The sequence below is a fragment of the Rhododendron vialii genome, chromosome 2a (assembly GCF_030253575.1).
Source record: "Rhododendron vialii isolate Sample 1 chromosome 2a, ASM3025357v1".
Lineage (NCBI taxonomy): Eukaryota > Viridiplantae > Streptophyta > Magnoliopsida > Ericales > Ericaceae > Rhododendron > Rhododendron vialii.
Window position 1 is genome coordinate 12453775 of NC_080558.1, and position 18476 is coordinate 12472250.

General features: G+C 37.5%; 1 protein-coding gene across 4 annotated transcripts; it reads right to left on the reverse strand.

Annotated features, from left to right (window-relative positions):
* Positions 1-1886: 1886 nt before the first annotated feature.
* Positions 1887-13337, reverse strand: LOC131316221 (ATP-dependent Clp protease proteolytic subunit 5, chloroplastic-like). Of its 4 annotated transcripts, XM_058345530.1 has the most exons (5): positions 13152-13274; positions 10473-10616; positions 8452-8542; positions 2865-2985; positions 1887-2725 (listed from the first exon to the last, which is right to left on the reverse strand). In XM_058345530.1, exons 2-5 carry the CDS (start codon positions 10504-10506, stop codon positions 2717-2719), a joined length of 255 nt encoding a protein of 84 aa, XP_058201513.1. In that variant the 5' UTR covers positions 10507-10616; positions 13152-13274; the 3' UTR covers positions 1887-2716. The 4 variants fall into 4 exon arrangements, 1 of the variants encoding a protein (XP_058201513.1); XR_009197043.1 differs by lacking the exons at positions 1887-2725; positions 2865-2985 and adding an exon at positions 3015-3328 and having other exon boundaries at positions 10473-10507; positions 13152-13337; XR_009197044.1 differs by lacking the exons at positions 1887-2725; positions 2865-2985; positions 10473-10616 and adding an exon at positions 3015-3328 and having other exon boundaries at positions 13152-13325.
* Between the last annotated feature and the right edge of the window lie 5139 nt (positions 13338-18476).

Sequence of the window (18476 nt, forward strand, 5' to 3'; positions counted from 1 at the left end):
GCAGGAAAATGGGTCTCTCTCTCTCCTAGCCAAGATAAGAGTGAATTTTGCAGGAAATTGGGATCATCTTCTTATCCATCCATTTTCTTGCATCAAAAAAATAAAAAATAAATCGAGTGTGGAATTAATAAAGTTGGTGAAAGTGACAAATGAATCTATATTGGAAGAAAGTTCTATATCCATGCAAGATTTCAGAGAAAAATTAGACTTGTGTTGTCAAACAAAGAATGCTAATGAAATACAGTTATGCGTCCGAGAACAATATAGTGACAGCAATATTCAATTTTCTGTGAGATTTCCGTCGATGTAGAAAGAAGAATTTGAAGGGAATTTGAAGGTAAGCGTAATACGCAAGCACAATGTCGAAGATGAGAAAATGGTGATGTTCGGTGAGATCAGAGGGCTTGTCGCCGATGCCGAGTTCGATATTGGCTTGATTGATCGTCGACCCATTCTCACACAATGACGCGTCGAATGGAGATGGAGAGAGTCATTTTGTCTGTTCGATGAACTTAGGGCTTTTCTGGAGATCGAAATTGAATAGAGAAGGAGAGAGAAGATGCATAACAGGAAGATGTGGAAGACGATGGGCTTCTGTTTAGGTGCGGGTGAGGAAACGACGTCGTGGTAATTGAAAGACTGGCAACAGCATTGCTGGCGTTGTCTCTGCCCTTGGATGGGTTCATTTATGTGCTGTCGTCCTCTGGTGGAAAGCTGCGGAACATCTTTGGAGAGAGTATGTTTGGAGAGGATCTGAGTCCTGCCGGGTGCGGGGGTAACTTCGAGATTTCAGTACCACCAACTCTTTTAACTTTAGCTCATGCTGTTAAGTTTTTAACCGCCAACACGACGGGAAGGGGAAATATGTATATTGACAGGTAAAGTAAGGGATGTCAATGATATTTCAGAAACCTCAAGGAGGTCAGTGAAATTTTCCCTTTCTTTTTGTGAGAAGTCAACAGCCAAGTCTACTTTAGTCCTTTCATAGACAAATTCTACTTTAATTTTAGTCCTTTCAAAAACAATTTCTCATTTGGTCAGCAGTATATGATATCTAATTGCATGTGAACATTTTCTATATGTCAAATAAACTGTTCAATAGATGTCATTTATTTTTTATAACAAAATGTAACTTTATCGTTCCCTCAGATGTCATTTATTTTATACCAGGCGCCCGGCTCATGCTAGCACGAGGTGTCACATGCCTGTTATTGGTAGGAGGTATCCATGAGCGTTAAAAGTATTGGTGCTGTGATAGCATAATTTGTTTTGGAAGCAGTCTTTATATATTCACAATACTTTGAAGTCATAGCTAACCTAATTACATAAAAGGGAGTTTGATACAGCTTTATGCCAAATATCATGAACCAAAAGATTTGTCTTCAGTTATAGAAAAGGGTTACAGCAAGAATAATAGATATGGCTGCATCATTTGTCTTCAACATGAGGAGTTTCATGCCTGACTTTCTAAATTTAAGTTGTTTATAGTAGAATGTGGTCTGGAGGTAGTCTGCATATATTTACATGTACTTACAAGTCATAGCTAAGTTAGAAGCAATGTTTGTAACTTTCTACTACAAGTACGCAATACCATAATTTACACATTGTGATACAAGTTTCTGAAGACCAAGACCATCACTTTATACATATTGACTGAAATTTCATTAAAATCGCCCAAAACAGCATTTCCAAAGATTCATAAGCATTCAAACATTCTTTCACTATCTTTTATCGCATCAAACACCACAACCCTACCTTCATGGTTTCTCAGCATTGCAACAAAGATAATCTGTCCATTCGAGCCGTAAGGCTTCAATAAACTTAAGAAAGATAGGATAGTTGAGAGACATTATTATAAGGAATGGTCCACGTTCGGTTGCCCATTCTGAGTGAAATCTCATCCAAGTTTAAATTATTATGAAGCAGAGATAGTTTTTGAACAAATTCCTGCATTAGCTTAAATTAGTAACTAAGGAACAAAATATGTAACTAATTTATGAGTGTCCAGTATTCAAGCAACAAAACACATTAACAAATTCTATTAGCTCAGACCTTGTCATTAAAGATTTCTGATCTACACATGTATCCAGCGAACACAACCAAATCAGCAATTGTGTTCAAAACAATTCGCCCTTTAAGTGTTCTCGAAGTTACCAATTCTGTCCTCTCTTAACTCCATCATTACCAAGCTCAAGTTATTATAACTCTTCTAAACATGGGCACAACCTGAGATCCAACAAAAAGTCTATCTTATTGCTTAATGGTGAGTGCACTGCAGGAAAAATACAGCACATACCAACCGTTTGTAAAGAACAAGCTTCAAACTAATAGTATATGAATCTCTAAAATCTAAAAAAGAAACCATAAATGCAGATGCCTAATTTGTCTAATAAAGCTTCAGAGACAGCAAACTAAGCCACAAATGCATGCATAGGTACACTAATACTCACACATGCCAGAGATGGGTATGATCTCACTGTGATCGTTCTTAGTTTAGCGCGAGTTGGCATTAGATTGTGTTATCAACATGTTACAGAGATAAAACCAAGTTGATAATATTCAACGACTTCAAGGATTAGTAACCAAATTTAGGTGTACAATGAAAATTCATTTGATAGCGAAAATAAGAGACTTACACAAGCTTTTCTGTTCAAGCCCCAACCTTCTTAGGTTTTTTATGCTTTTCCAAAAATAAGCATGAAAATGGGTAATCAATCTAACCAATCTGCAAACGTTAAAAAATTCATCTTCTTGTGATTGCATAAAAGGAATTGAATGATGTTTTAAAATGCATAAGTTCACTATTGGTTCTGATTGCACAAAAAGGACATGAAAATATAATATGGACTTTAAAAGACTCTAACCATTATTGTTGGTGTTCTGCCCAAAATAGGAGCGGAAATTAGTTCCTTCCGAAGCGAAACAAAATAGGAGCTCGAGTCGGATACTCCATCCCAGAAAACTTGATGAGTAACCAAAACACAGCTACAGCATCAAACATATCAGAGTTCATAAATATCAAGAGATGAGGCTCATTTTCTACTTTTAGAAACTGCATACAATGAAAGCACTTCATGCCATTTGGTTTAACAAATCATCAAGCATTCCTGTAACGCCCCGAATTTTGGGTACGTTAAATAAGAAATTTTATTAAAAAATAAACTGAGTCGGGCTCTTTATTACAACAAAGCTTAAAAGAAGTACTTTTATTACAAACGGAAGGGAACTAAGGTTCCTAACTACTGCTCCGCTTGTTCTTCCATCACAACTAGCTCCTCGACTCCGAAGGCCTCCAAGGTGTAAAGCTCACCATGCTCGTCTATGAAATCTGACATATTATACCAGCGTTGCCACCGATATAATATGTCAAGGTCACCAAAAAGGCAACACCGTAAGCCACAAAGCTCAATAGAACATCTCATCCCACTAACCCTTTAAACTTAACAATTAGAAGAACAATAACTTCCTTTATTATCGTTGTGTCCAATATTTCAAAGTTTCTCCTACACGATTCATCGTAGACTGTGTCATCATTTCTCACTTTAATCAACATTTCAAAAATCATTTGTTTAACTCACCCAACCTCGGTTCCGTCGTTCCGGGTTCCCGAGTATCCTCACAATGGTTCCGCCGCACCGAGTTCCCATTGGCACACAATTGCATTGGCTCCGTACCGCGGATAACCAAGCCACACACCCAACCTCGGTTCCGCCGCGCCGGTCTCCCGAGTATCCTCACAATGGTTCCGCCGCGCCGGGTTCCCATTGGCATACACACACGCAACTCACATAATGTCACCCAAAACCGGTCATTATGTAGTTTCAAAATATTTTCATCCTCGGAATACATTCCCTTTTATTAACCACACCCTAGGTGTCATGTTTCTACTTTCTCGGTTCTTGTGTCTCGTTCTCATGCATAGTCTCCGCGGTTATACGTAAACATAAATCATTTAACGAAATCTTGAAACTAACAAGCAAGATCATCCAATTCTATATCATCTAACATGCTCATGTTACTAAAAACAAGTAGTGCAAACACTTCATGCATAAAACTCATGTTGTCAAAATTCAAACTTATCTTGCGATCCAAACTCATTAACGAGAAGTAAACTCATCTTTAAAGCATTATCCTATAAACTAGTAAGTATAGGCTTTTAAACAAAAGGTAGGATATGTAAGTATATCGGATTAAGGGTCGAGAAATCCTACCTTACTTCTTGGCGGTAGATTAGGTACGTTTTGGTCGTCGATTTTTCTCACGGTGGCGTAACGGCTTCGGATTGCTTCGAAAGGAAAAGAGATGTACTTTCTTTTCCTAGAAACAACTTTACTAACTAGTGTGGACTACTTTAGAGATCTAGAGGTGGTTTTGGAAGTGGTTTGGTAGTTTCTCTCAAGAACTCTCAAGAAACACAAGAAAACAAAAACTTTAGAACTAAAAACACTTGGAATTTCTAGAGAGAAGGAAGAGCAAAGCTTGAAGGTGTGAGTTTGAAGCTTGGAATGGCTTCTATTTATAGGCCAAAACTCCCATCTCTCTCTCTCTCTAGCCGATTCTCTCTCTCTCTCTCACTTTTCTTTCACTTGTCATGGTGGATTGATAGGTTGATGGGTGAAGTTAAGGCTTGCTTGCACACTAACCACCTAGTTTTAGGCTTGCATGGCTAGTTTTAGTACTTTGGATGGGACTATGGAAGATATGGAGGTAAAGTTGTACAAAATTTGGTGTTTAAAGAACAATTCAAGGACAAAAGGTGATGGATTTGGAAGATATTCAACCCAAAAGTTGAAAGGATGAAAGACTAACAAGGTACAAGTCCCATCCTCCTTCTTCCTTCCTCCTTCCCTCTCTCTCTCTCCCTCTTCCTCCCTCTCTCTCTCGGCCTCTCTCCTTCTCTCTCTCACCCACATATATATATGTATATATATATACATATATATATAGAGTCGGGTTCCGGTAAGGGATCCCGCATTTTTTTAAAATGCGGGACTCCCCTTCCCGATTGAATTTCGATGATCCGAGCCGCTCAAAGTGATCAGAACGTGATTTTAAGGGTCCAAGTGAGAAATCAGCAAAAAAAATGACCGGGAAGGGCTTCATCCGAGCAGTTTTCATTAAACGGTTCAAAAAAAACTGCTCGGATGAAGTCCTTCCCGGTCATTTTTTTTGCTGATTTCTCATGGTGACCCTTAAAATCACGTTCTGCACACATTGAACGGTTCGGATTTTCAAAATTTGATCGGGAAATGAAAGTCCCTCATTTTTTTAAAATGAGGGATCCCTCACTTGATAATTTGTGTATATATATATATATGTATATACATATATAGAGTTAGGTTCCGGTGAGGGATCCCTCATTTAATTAAAATGCGGGACTTCCCTTTCCGATTGAATTTCGATGATCCGAGCCGCTCAAAGTGATCAGAACGTGATTTTAAGGGTCCCCGTGAGAAATCAGCAAAAAAAATGACCGGGAAGGGCTTCATCCGAGCAGTTTTCATTGAACGGTTCAAAAAAAACTGCTTGGATGATGCCCTTCCCGGTCATTTTTTTTGCTGATTTCTCACGGGGACCCTTAAAATTACGTTCTGTACACATTGAACGGTTCGGATTTTCAAAATTTGATCGGGAAATGAAAGTCCCTCATTTAAACAAAATGAGGGATCCCTCACTTGAAAATTCCTATATATATATATATATGTGCTAAGAAAGACTAATAATATATAAGTAAGTACATAAGTACAAGATTCTAGGGTTGGAAAGTCAAGATTCACCCATTATACTTGTAGGTGAATAAATTCAAGTAGTGCTTTGAATAGCACTGGAATGCAGCGGCTCCGCGTGCCTCTTGAACGTAACCCTAATTCGTCAGAGAAACCCTTATCCTGCAAAACAGACAAGGAGTGAGCGCACCTTTGCCTCTCGTGGCAAAGGCCCTCCGATGCCTTTGTTAGTATCACGTACTAGAAAACTCAATCCTAATTATCGGTAGGAAAGCAATAATAATGCAACGTATTGCGTACCTTTTACCTCTAGGCTTGCTCTGTTTATATAGACATTCGGATGCTTGGTGCCCAAGCATCCCTATTGCCATAGGATTCCCAACTCGTATAGAAACCCAGGATATCAAGGATTCTCGTTTCCTTTATCAATTTATGGAAAAGAGTCCTTTTAGGATTCTTTTCCTTTAAGAGCCGAACATCCCATACTCGTTGGGTATCTTTCTCAGACCCTATATTCTCGGGATCTTATTCCTTAACGGAATACCACTGTTTCTGGACTCTTCCGGAATGTTCCCTCTATTTCATCATCTGACAGGACCTCTTTCCTTGTTCGGCCGTCTCATAGCCGAACAAATGGTGTGGACCAGTTACTTCACATGTAACTGGTCCTAAGGAAACAATTTGGACCATATCCTTTCTAAGGAGCTCTCCTTCTGTTTGGCTTTTCTCTTGCCGAACAATGTATCTGAACAGTGGCATCACATGTCACTTTCCTTGTATCTAGTCCAATAACGTCTCATGTTATTGTACCGAGAATCGTACAACCTCTCTGGACCATTGACTTCTCATATCAGTGGTCCACAGTGCGTTGACCCTTTGTTGTCCGTGCTCGGGCTCATTTTGCACCTGTTCGGGAATACCTCCCTACAATACTAATACAAAATGTACTAGTACTTAATTAATATAATAGTGTACTTCGTACTTTCGGGAATCTTAATAAAAGATTTGTTTAATAGGCCTAGTATTTAGTTGGCAAGACTAACCTATTGACCAATGGGTAATAAATCCCCTAATGGTTAATAACCAATGGGTAATAAATGACGAGTATTTTAAATAATAAATTAAGCCTTATAAAAAGACTACATGTCCTTTTGCATGTGGCAAATACACATATGCATATATACATGTACTTATCAAGATATAATAATGGAAAAAGCTATTGTCCAATGGGTAAAGATTACCCTAACAATTATTGTCCAATAGTTAATGGTTGAAAGGTAACTAAATGGTTAACTAGTTTGGTTATACCAACTAGTTGGTTGAAAAATTGACTAGACATGGCAATTAGGGTTTCTAGTCGAGGAATAAGGTGATAAGGCGCTCAATTGCTTGAAGATAAACAACTAGAAATTAATAAGAAAACCATCAAGCAATCAAGAGAAATTAAGAAATTTCGAATAACAACGAGATTTTTATTGAATGAAAAATCGGAGTTGTTACAATTCCAAATGGTGGACTACCAAGAACAATTTTTGAGAACTAAGAACAATTTCACTTGTCCACATTCAAATCAAATTTAGACGAATTGCAGTTGAGTCTTAAACTATCAAAATCAAAGAATAGGAAGCATCCCAATTAAATTTGAGAGTCTTTTCAATTTTCACAATCCTTGGGATAGTTTGAGCCTCCATATTCCATTATGACGATATGTATGAAAAGAACCCAAGTGGAAAAAACACACTTGAGTTTATAAATCTAACAAGGATCACAATCGAATTAGTAAATTTCACCACCTCACATTTCAAGTCGATTTCATTCATGTAATTTGGAATTAACTACTGCTTCTCATTGGGTGTTGTCTTGGTTGGCATCTTGCGGATCAAGAACATGGGTCTCAGATTGGACTATTCTTTTCTCCTTGTCCTATCAATCTTTGTAACAATTTTAAAGGTTAATAAAATCTCTTTTTCGCCGTTCAAAAAAAACTACTGCTTCTCCTTGCATAAATCTTGACTCAAATTTAGATTTACGCTTCAAAAAATTCTAATTCCTTTTCGCACCTTTAGTCAAAGTCCAACCAAAGTATTTCAAAGCCATGAATAGTTATGTATCACACCTATGATCTCATCGCTCTGATTCTGCGGCTATAATATTGGATTGAGCAAATGAACGCATTAACTAAGGTGGAATTCTCTGCAGCACATAGTTCCTGATGCATAAAAGTAAGGCAAACTCATCAAATTCAACCTCTTGTTTCTTTACGTGTTGGAGTAACTTTTAGTTGTGTCTATTTCATGTCTAAAATTTACACAACTGAATTTTAGCTTTTGCCAATGTTCCATTTTACTTAATTTACCACATTTTACAGCAGAAAGAATTGCAAACTGGAAGATATATTAGACAGAATTTGGGGATAGAAATACTTTATGTGAACATGGCCGGACACATACATGTACACAACTTTTCGATGTGTTTGTTGTGTGTGAAGTTCACATATCTTATGCAAATGCTCAAGCGAGTCTAACAATTCCAAATACTTTTTTTAATCTGCATCCAAATATATGTGGTCATAGCAATGCAATTATTAAAAAAACACTCAATCCCCTCCACACGCATAAGTATACAGACTCACCCGTCTGAGCAATGACCAGAAATGCAATTACGCAAAAGCCAAAGTGTAATGAACAGAGAAGAAAGGAAAAACATCAAGAAACGGGACAGATACCTGGATCTCCATATCTTTATATCACCACCTTCAAGTCCACCCATAGGCTGATGGATCATTATCCTCGACATTGGTAGGGTAAACCTTTTTCCTTCGGTTTCCAGTGACAAAAAGAAACATGTCAGCAAATCCAGAAAATAAAACTGCACAATGGTTATAAAAAGGAATATTTAAATATCCATCCTCTTTATCCATATTATGTAAGAATTCATCCTCTCATTTTTTCATGCTTATGTTTTCATCCTTGCATTATGTAAATAACCATTATTACCCTTTATTCTATTTTATATATATATATATATATATATATATATATATATATATATAAATGTATGTATGTATATAAATGTATGTATGTATGTATAGAGGCAAAGATTTTTGGGACTAAAAAATAATTTTGAAGATCCTCTAGCCTAATTTTAGGATATGATCACCTAGTCAAATCCCTAGGATTTTGGTAACATTTTAAACCCCTGATTGAAGATTCCTATAATTTTGGCAACCAATTCCTACAATTTCGACAACCAATTCCTCACCCAACCCCCCCCCCCCCCCCCATTGCAGCTTTTGGAGAAATTAAACAACAAACACCTCGCCCCCGCCCACACACCCCCCCCCCCCCCCCCCCCCCCCCCCAACCCAATACCCATTATGCAGCTTTTGGAGAGAGAAGAGTTAGCGGCGACGAGCGACGGCAAGAACCAGAACCATCCCCTTGGCAACCTCTGCTCTTCATCCTGTCGTCCATCACATTGGCAATTGTGGGTCTACATCAACCAGTGAAGAAAGAGGAGAGGCCGGTGAATCTGACATGGAGAAGAAGACGGTGCAAACAGAAAATGGTGGAGAGGAAGATGATTATTAAATGGCTCGAGATCGTATTTTGCTTTCCAATTTCGTTTGCTATTTCTGATCTAGTTTGGCTTTGTTCTTTGCTTGATCGATTCATGCAAACATAAATTTGATGCGTTCCGTTTGATGATTCATGATTGCTTGTTGATAATTTATGAAAAATGGATAATTTATCATCAAAATTGGTATTGGCCAAACTTATTTCATGCAACATGAATTATTTTGCATCAAAACTGGTATTGCCCAATTTTTCATGATCAGTTGACAAATATTTTGCAATAATTGATCAAGTTAGTCAACCAAACATGATAAAGTGATCATATTTTATAAAATATTTCCCATTAAATATTGGCCAATTTTCAAATAAATTGGCCGGTCTTGGCCAATATAAAATTATCAATTGACCATCAATTTGCATCACTTGACAATAAATGGTTCGCAAACTTATTTCATGCAACATGGATTATTTTGCATCAAAATAGTCATTGGTGAATATAACATGATAAGTTGACCATATTTTTACATGTATTGATCATGCTAAATTGCTCACGTATTATCCAATAAGGTCAAAATTTTCAATGATTTTATTCCATGAAACATGGTTAAATTACCATCAAAATAGGTATTATCATGATCAGCGTTTCATGGTTAAGTTACCATGTCGATTTCACTACATCCGGTACCTAGTGACTGTTTCGACTCCCGACACCCCTTCAAACACCTTACCCAGCCGCCTAACCCTCTCGAAATTTCATTATGGTTCTCTCCGCCGCTCGCCACCACCTCTCGCTAGAACGTGTTGGAAACCAGAACGGGATTTTGAACAGTTTCGAAAATGGAAGTTTTAGGGATTTTGATTAGTTTTGGAAATGGAAACCAAATGGGGTTACTGTGTTGGGGTGGATTAATTTTGATCAAATTTATTGCCGAGATATTTGGGATTGGGTGGCGAAATTTAGGGGATTGATCCACGAGAATTTCGTTGGGACTGAAAGTCTCATAGTGATCCATGTATTATATATAAGGGCATTAATGGGATTAAAAAATAGTGAGGATGAAATCATAACTGTTTAAAATGACTGGGATGAAAACTTAAGTCGGATAGAGTTTGAGGATATGAATATTTAAGTCTCCCTTATAAAAATCATTGAAATCGAAGACATGCACACCTTTGGTGCCAGCGCTAAGAATGAAAGCTCCCATACTGAACACCAGGGAAGAAAATAGTTTCCATCACTAAAAGATAACAGTTATATTGGAACTAAAGCAAGGAACAACATTTGGCCAACAACCAAAGAGATCTCTGGAGTCCACTGCCAAAAATAAACCCCAATTCTAGTTGATTAGTATAGTGGCGCATGAATCTGCGGCATGCTTTGAAAACGATGCTACCATTTTCTCCCGGGTATGATGATGCAACTATTACTTTTTGAGCTTGATCAGTAAGAACAAAATAAAAGGCATGAATATCATCTGTAGCAGTTGGATGCCTTTCTAAAGTCCAGCGAATAAACGGAGACTGAATCACCATAGTGCTGTAGCATACAACTTAAATTAGGAACCGAACGAATAAGGGGTAACATAGAGCAACTCTAATAGCAATTGCAGCCGAGCACCATTGTTGCCTATCCTGATCAAGTGAGGATAGGGATAGGTCTCAAAAACAAAAAAGAGTTAACTCTAGTAGATTATTCAAAAATACCAACAAATTACATTTGAGAACCAATATTCTCATCGAACTGCATCTAAGCTATCATCATGTTGTTGACCCTTCCATCTATGTATCTAAGCATTTAACTACCAGTAATCCAGAAGGATGATGTTAGGGACTTTTTATGTCCCACTAAGCCAGACAGTCAGGAAAGAAGCTCCTATTTTACAGGAAGAAAACAAACAAGCTAGATCAGTGCCCACAAACCATGATTATGTATCTAATTACTATGGCTTAAGTTTTTTTACAACTATTCTCTCTATTACCTTGTTCACAGAGCCACAGATAGTTATGAGCAAAAAAAAATCATTTGCATACCAATAATAGGCATCTGCCTTGTGACACACATTCTAGAATTATAGTTTCTAAAACTGATATTTTGCACAAATTTCTGCTGCAAAGAACAATGAGAGAATCACTTTTCCCAAAAGCAAATCTAATATCCCATGCAAATGAGAACAGAACAAAGAAAACCGGCATGCCATGCACTGAAAAGCAGCACATTAATATTAATCAAACCAAAATCAGATCTCAATTCCATACTTGCCCCATATTATATGAGTAATTTGAAGAGAGCGGAATCTCTCTAGAATATTTGCCTTAAATTGCACAGTGACGCATTCAATTTCACGCATCAAGAATAATAACTGGCAAACAGAATAAAAGGTTGCGCCTACGCAGAAATCTATAACAGCATATGATTCCCTGATTCCGAAAGTAGTAATTGCTCAAGATGGAGGAATTACCAAGTAGGAGCATCTTATTCCCTTGTACAATATCGTCTCCTGCAACATTCACTAGGGACAATTTTAGTTGCTTTCCTATCCTAATAACTTGGTTGCAGTTCTCCATTTTTCTGAACGGCATTTTAATAGGAGGTTTTGTTGCTTGTTCCCAGTTAACCGACTCGGGAGAAACTTTGTCTAGCACTTCCAAAAGTATCCATCTACATTCATGTCCTAACTATGGCTACAATTTCTAATCGTGCGCGTGAATCATGCAGAAAAACGACATTTAAATCCGGCTCAAAGCGAGGGCGCACAAAAGGCACCATTAAAGCCATGTTCACACTCAAATCCACACGAAACAGAAAACCCTAGCTCAACTGCGAATAAGAATTGAAGATTATAAAAGGGAAAAAGAAACAGCAAACCCTATATATAAATCTATCTAAACCCAAAAGTAACAAAGCATCAAACATGTAAATTATTATCGTTTTCCAAAGAAATCAAACCCACTATAAATGTCCAATCAAAACATCACTACATAAGAGAACTAAGAGCTAAAATCAAGAAATAAAGAAAATCGTGATTCTATGTTAAACAGATCCAATACAAAAATCTAAAAAATCACACAAACAATCTATTCCACCAGGAAAAAAAAAAAAAAAAACCATAACTACGCAAGTACAAACAAAAACACCCATCAAATAGAAGAACACAGCAGAGAAATTTCATCTACATAACTACAGACCCACACCACATTTACGCTAACAACCTCTACACGCAAGCCGAAAACAAAATCAACCCAAGCAAACAACAGTAAATCCTCAATTCAGGGGCTGAATCCACAAAACTGACACTCAAAAAACATCTGATGTAAATTGTCCTTAGTGCTTTATAAAATTGATCTTTTCAAAAAAATAATATAATAATAAAAACACCCAAAAACCAAACCCACCCAAATTTCCAAACAATATCCTCAAACTGGAATCATTCACGCAAAACATTATTACAGACACAAACCGAGCAAACTACAGCAAAACTCAAATTCAGCGGCTGAATCGACAAAAACCAGACCCACCAAAAATTTGCAAACAATCTTCTCAAACCGGAATCATTGATGCAAAACATTATTCTAGACTCATCGAACAACTCAAACGAATTCAACCCAGCTAAGATTTGAAGCGATGAGAGAACTTACACGTTAGCCCTAACCAGATTAGATAAGCACATCACTCCAAATAACTACTGACGTGGTCAGAAAAAGAGAACACGAGCCAAAAAATACAAACTCGCCACTACGAAAAACTTTTAGCAACAACACCCTGCGCTTAGATTCATCACACTAAACAACACGCAGAAAACACCAACAACAAAAACAGGCGAGGAAGAAATCAAAAAAACAGAAATCTAACCTCACGGGACGAGTCACAGCCGTCGACGAAGTCGGAAAAGAGAACGCCAACGTGCAACAACCGATCGAAAAATCAAGCGCCAAGAAACCCCCAATATCTGTTCAAATCGTCTGGAAGTATCTACTCGTAGGAAAGATCGCCTGACTAGTCTGGAAACTTCCTCGCTCTCTCACCGTCTAGAAATATACGTCCGAGATTATAAAGGAAGAGAGAAGAACGACGTCAGCAACTTGTGAACAGGAAAGGCGAAATTACCCTCAACAACACAACAGGCAGCTGCCCAATCGAGGGGCACAATTAGAAAAATCGGACAAATTATGGCCTAATTACACAAAACTCTCACAACTTCTAGACTTTTCTAGTTTTAACCCATGTGCCTAAATTACAAATATCTTTTTTCATTATTACATTCCACACTATTCTAAATATTTTTTTATATTAGATATTTTAGTACAAAAGTCTACATGTTTTTAGAAATTAAAAGATTACAAATTCCTTTTTGGGTAATTTTCAAAATACCTCCAAACTTTTACACCAAAATTCAATTAGACTCCCAAACTTTTAAAACTTCAATTTTACTCTCAATGTTATCTTCCGTTAATCAAAACGCCTATTTTCGTTCGAATGATTAACGGATTTCGTTAAGAGCTCCGTTAAATAGTATCCCGATCGAATTTTGATGATCCGAGCCGTTTAACGTGTTCAAAACGTGATTTTAAGAGTACACTTTGAAAAGTCAGCAAAAAAAATGACCGGAAAGGGCTTCATTTGAATAGTTTTTATTGAATATCAATAAAAACTATTCAAATGAAGCCCTTGCCGATATTTTTTTTGCTGATTTCACGTGGGTACCCTTAAAATTATGTTTTAATCATATTGAGCAGCTCGGATCATCGAAATTTGATTGGAAAAGTAGAGGTGCGGATCGATCCGGATTTTGTTCAAGTCCGCACGTTCGGATTTTGCTTCGGTTTGCAACTCCCCTTTTCTGATCGAATTTCGATGATCCGAGCCACTTAATGTGATTAAAACGTGATTTTAAAGGTACCTGCGAGAAATCAGCAAAAAAAAAGACCGGAAAAGACTTGATTTGTACAATTTTTTGTTAAACATTCAATAAAAAAAACTGTTCAAATGAAGCCCTTCTCGATCATTTTTTTTTGCTAATTTCTGGTAGGTACCCTTAAAATCACGTTTTGAATACATTTAGCGGCTTGAACCATCAAAACTTGATTGAGATGATATTTAATGGAGCCTTTAACGAAATTCGTTAGTCATTCAGACGGAAGGGGTTTTGATTAACAGAAGATAACGTTGGGAGTAAAATTGAAGTTTTTAAAAGTTTGGGAGTCTAATTGATTTTTGGTGTAAAGGTTGGGGGGTATTTTGAAATTTTTCCTTACTTTTTTAACACTCCTCCTTAATTTGTAATCTTCATGATTTCATGAAACTGAAAGAATTTATCTGCTGCCACTGCTTTGGTCATTATGTCGGCTAGCTGCTTTTTCGTATTGACAAATTCAAGCTGAATTTCTCCATTCTGCTCTAAGCCTCTGATAAAGTGATGTCGGAGCTCAATGTGCTTTGTCCTGCCATTAAAGACTGGATTTTTGCTCATTGCTATGGCTGACATATTACCGCAGTAGATGATTGTTAGGCCTTCTTCTTTATGCTCCATATCAGAAAGTATTCTTCTGAGCCATACAGCTTCACATGCTGCATCTGTTGCTACAATATATTTTGCTTCTGCTGAGGACAAGGCAATTGTCCTTTGCTTTTTGGAACTCCAAGATATAATTTTTGTTCCCAAGCAAAATACTTGGCCAGATGTGCTCTTTCAATCGTCGATTGATCCAGCCCAATCACTATCGGTGTAGCCAATAAGCTTGCAGTCATTTTCTTTTGTGTACCTGATGTCGAATTTCTTCGTCCCTTGGAGATAACGGAGTATCCGCTTGGCTGCTGCATAGTGTAGTTTACTCGGCTCGTGCATAAATCTCGAGATAAGATTTATAGAACACACAATATCTAGCCTTGTATGAGTGAGATAGTTTAATGATCCAACCAATCTTCGGTAGGCTGTTGCATTGATTTTCTCCGCTCCGTCATTCAACTGCAACTTCTCATTTAAAGAGAGTGGAGTAGAGATTGGTTTGCAGTTGCTCATGCGAAATTTTTTCCGCAAATCGTTAAGATATTTTTCTTGTTAGATAAAAATCTCTCATTTGGATTGCCTTACTTGAATGCCGAGAAAATATCTCATAAGGCCTAGATCCGTCATCTCATATTCCTTCATCATAGCTTTTTTAAATTCTTCGAGCATTGCTGTATTGGTGCCTATGTAGATTAAATCATCAACATAAAGGCAAATAATGGAAAAATCTTGCGTACCTCCTTTTTTGACACATAGGGATGGTTCACTTTGGCTTCTTTCAAATCCACTTTGATAGAAGTACTTGTCAATATTGCTATTCCAAGCTCGCGGTGCTTGCTTCAAGCCATAGAGGGCCTTCCGAAGTCGATACACCTTGCCTTCTTTTTCCTTTGACTGTATAGCCTTGTGGTTGCTCCCCATAAACCTCTTCTTCTAGTTCACCATTGAGAAAGGCATATTTAACATCGAGCTGATATACGAGAAGCTTGTTTTGTGCGGCTAAAGCCAAAACTGTCCGTATTGTCTCTATCCTTGTGACTGGAGCAAACGTCTCATTAAAGTCTACTCCGGGCTGTTGGGAATAGCCTTTTGCCACTAAGCGGGCCTTTGTGTTTTTGGATGGAACCATCTTCTTTGTACTTGGTCTTGTAAACCCATTTAAGACCAATTATATCTTTTCCCTTGGGCAAGTCAACGAGCTCCCGTGTGTGGTTCTTCTCAATCATTGCAATTTCATCATTTATTGCTTTCAGCCAAATTTTTTCTTTTGCAGCTTCCTCAAAATTATGTGGTTCACAATTGAAGAAGGCAAAATCACATGAGTCATATATATCCTGTAAGGAACGTACCTTTCTTGTTGGATTGAGATCATCCGATGATGTGCTCTTTGGACTAGTCTGTGGGCTTTGATTTGGACTTGGGTCTGGAGTCAAAGTTTCTCGCTTATGTCCTGCATCATCAGGCTCAAAAAGATTTTGGCTCTTGGAAGGAATTGTCCTCCCACTTCCACGCAGCAGCTTCATCAAATATCACATCTCGAGAAATCGTAAATTTATTTGTGTTTGGATTATAGAGACGATAACCCTTGGACTCGTCATTATATCCGATGAAAATATATTTCTCCCCTTTTTCGTCAAAATTTTCCCTTTTTTCTGAGGGAACTAATGCGTATGCAATGCATCCGAAAATCTTTAGAAAACTTACCTGTGGCTTCTCTTTGTTCCACGCCTCATACAGTGTATTGTTTCGAACTACCTTAGTGGGAGAACGATTGAGAATGAAAACAATAGTATTGACAGCTTTGGCCCAGAATGTGTTAGGAAGTCCTTTGCCTTTAAGCATGTTCCGTGCCATCTCTGCAATTGTCTGGTTCTTCCGTTCTGCCACTCCATTTTGTTGAGGTGTTTTTCGGATTGTAAGTTGCCTCTTGATTCCTTTTTTCTTGCAATAGTCCATGAATGGAGAGTAGATGAATTCGCCACCACGATCTGTCCGAAGTGTCTTTATTTGTCTTCCGCTTTGTCTCTCCACCAAGGCTTGAAATTTGAGGAATGCAGAGAAAGCTTCTGATTTTTTGTCAAGGATGTATAGCCACACCATCTTTGTATAGTCATCAACACAAAAGGAGAAAATATCTTTTTCCACCAAGAGATGGTGTTCTGCTAGGGCCAAAAATATCAGAATGCACCAATTTCAAAGGCGCTTTAACTCTCCAAGTGAACTTTGAAAATGGGAGTCTATGCATTTTTTCATATATACACCCCTCATAAACTTTATCAATTTTATCAATATTTGGTTGCCCTTTCACCATAGTTTTCTCCTCTAGCAATCTCATGCCTTTGTAATTTAAGTGGCCATATTTTAGATGCCACAAATATGAGACATCAAAATTTTGCCCTTAAAAATTTTTTCTCCTTTAAGGGGCAAAATTTTGATTAAGTGGCATTATTAACGGAAAAACTTTATTTGGAGTCATTTTGACTTTTGCCACTAAATTTTTTCTTCTTATTAATGATGGTGCACTCATCATTATCAAAGTTAAGTGCATAGCCTTTTTGCAGTAATTGCCCCATGCTTAATAAGTTTTAAGTAAGCCTAGGAACATAAAGGACATCTGAAATTAATTTTTTGTTACCTCCTTTTGTGTAGACAACGATAACTCCTTTTCCTTTCACATTTTACAGCTTCCTATCTCCCAGCTTTACTTGTGAAGAGATTTTATCATCAAACTGCACGAACTTTTCATGATCGCCTGTCATATGATTACTGCATCCACTATCCAAATACCAAATGTTATCTGGCTCATGTTGAGCATTCATGCAAGAGAATAGGTGTTTAGCTTCATTTTCTTCTGAAAAATTAGCTTTGTTTTTTTCTTGATTGAACTAGCAATCTCAATCAGAATGATTAGAAACCTTGCATCTCTTGCATTTAAATCTGCAATCTTTGGATGCATGATTAGATTTTTTGCAAATAATGCAAGAAGAGTTAGAGTTACCACCATTAGGATTCCTATGATTGTCGTATCTTTTTCCTTTGTTCCGGGCTTGAAATGTATTTTGGCCTCCACGTCTTTTTCCGTCCATGCCTCCTCCTCGAGATGAGCCCTTCTCTTGATCTTCTTGGATCTTTTCTCCAAAATTGATTTTGCTTTGAAATGCTTGCTTCGAGGATTGATTTGTGAACTTGCTCATTCTTTGTTCATGGGCCTCGAGAGAACTCATTAGTTCATGTCGAGTAAGTTTAGACAAATTCTTGGATTCTTCGATAACGGCTACAACATGATCAAACTTTGGAGGCAAACTTCTAAGAACCTTTTCGACGATTCTTTTATCCAGAAGGGTATCTCCATAACTTCGAATTTGATTGATAATTCCAGCAACTCGGGAAAGGAACGTTTGGACGGATTCATTTTCCTTCATTGCTAGATTGTCAAAGTCTCTCCATAGTGTTTGAAGTTTAATGGAGATAACTTTATCATAACCTTGATATGTACTTTTAATGTCTCCTATGCTTCTTTTGAAGTTTTTGCACCCATAATTCTTGGAAAGATAGATTTGCTTACCCCACGTTGAATGTTGAGGAGAGCCAAAGCATCTCTTCTTGTTCTTCTTGAACTTCTTCTTCCTTGCTTCCGTCCAAGTTGCTTTTTCTTCGGCATTTACCGGTGC

Coding starts and splice junctions, on each gene's coding strand:
- LOC131316221 (XM_058345530.1), bottom strand. CDS start 10,506: ATGGGAGCTTTCATTCTTAGCGCTGGCACCAAAG. Junction 8,543..10,472: donor TCTTAGCGCTGGCACCAAAG/GTGTGCATGTCT, acceptor TGGAAACCGAAG/GAAAAAGGTTTACCCTACCA. Junction 2,986..8,451: donor ATAAAGATATGGAGATCCAG/GTATCTGTCCCG, acceptor TTGATGCTGTAG/CTGTGTTTTGGTTACTCATC.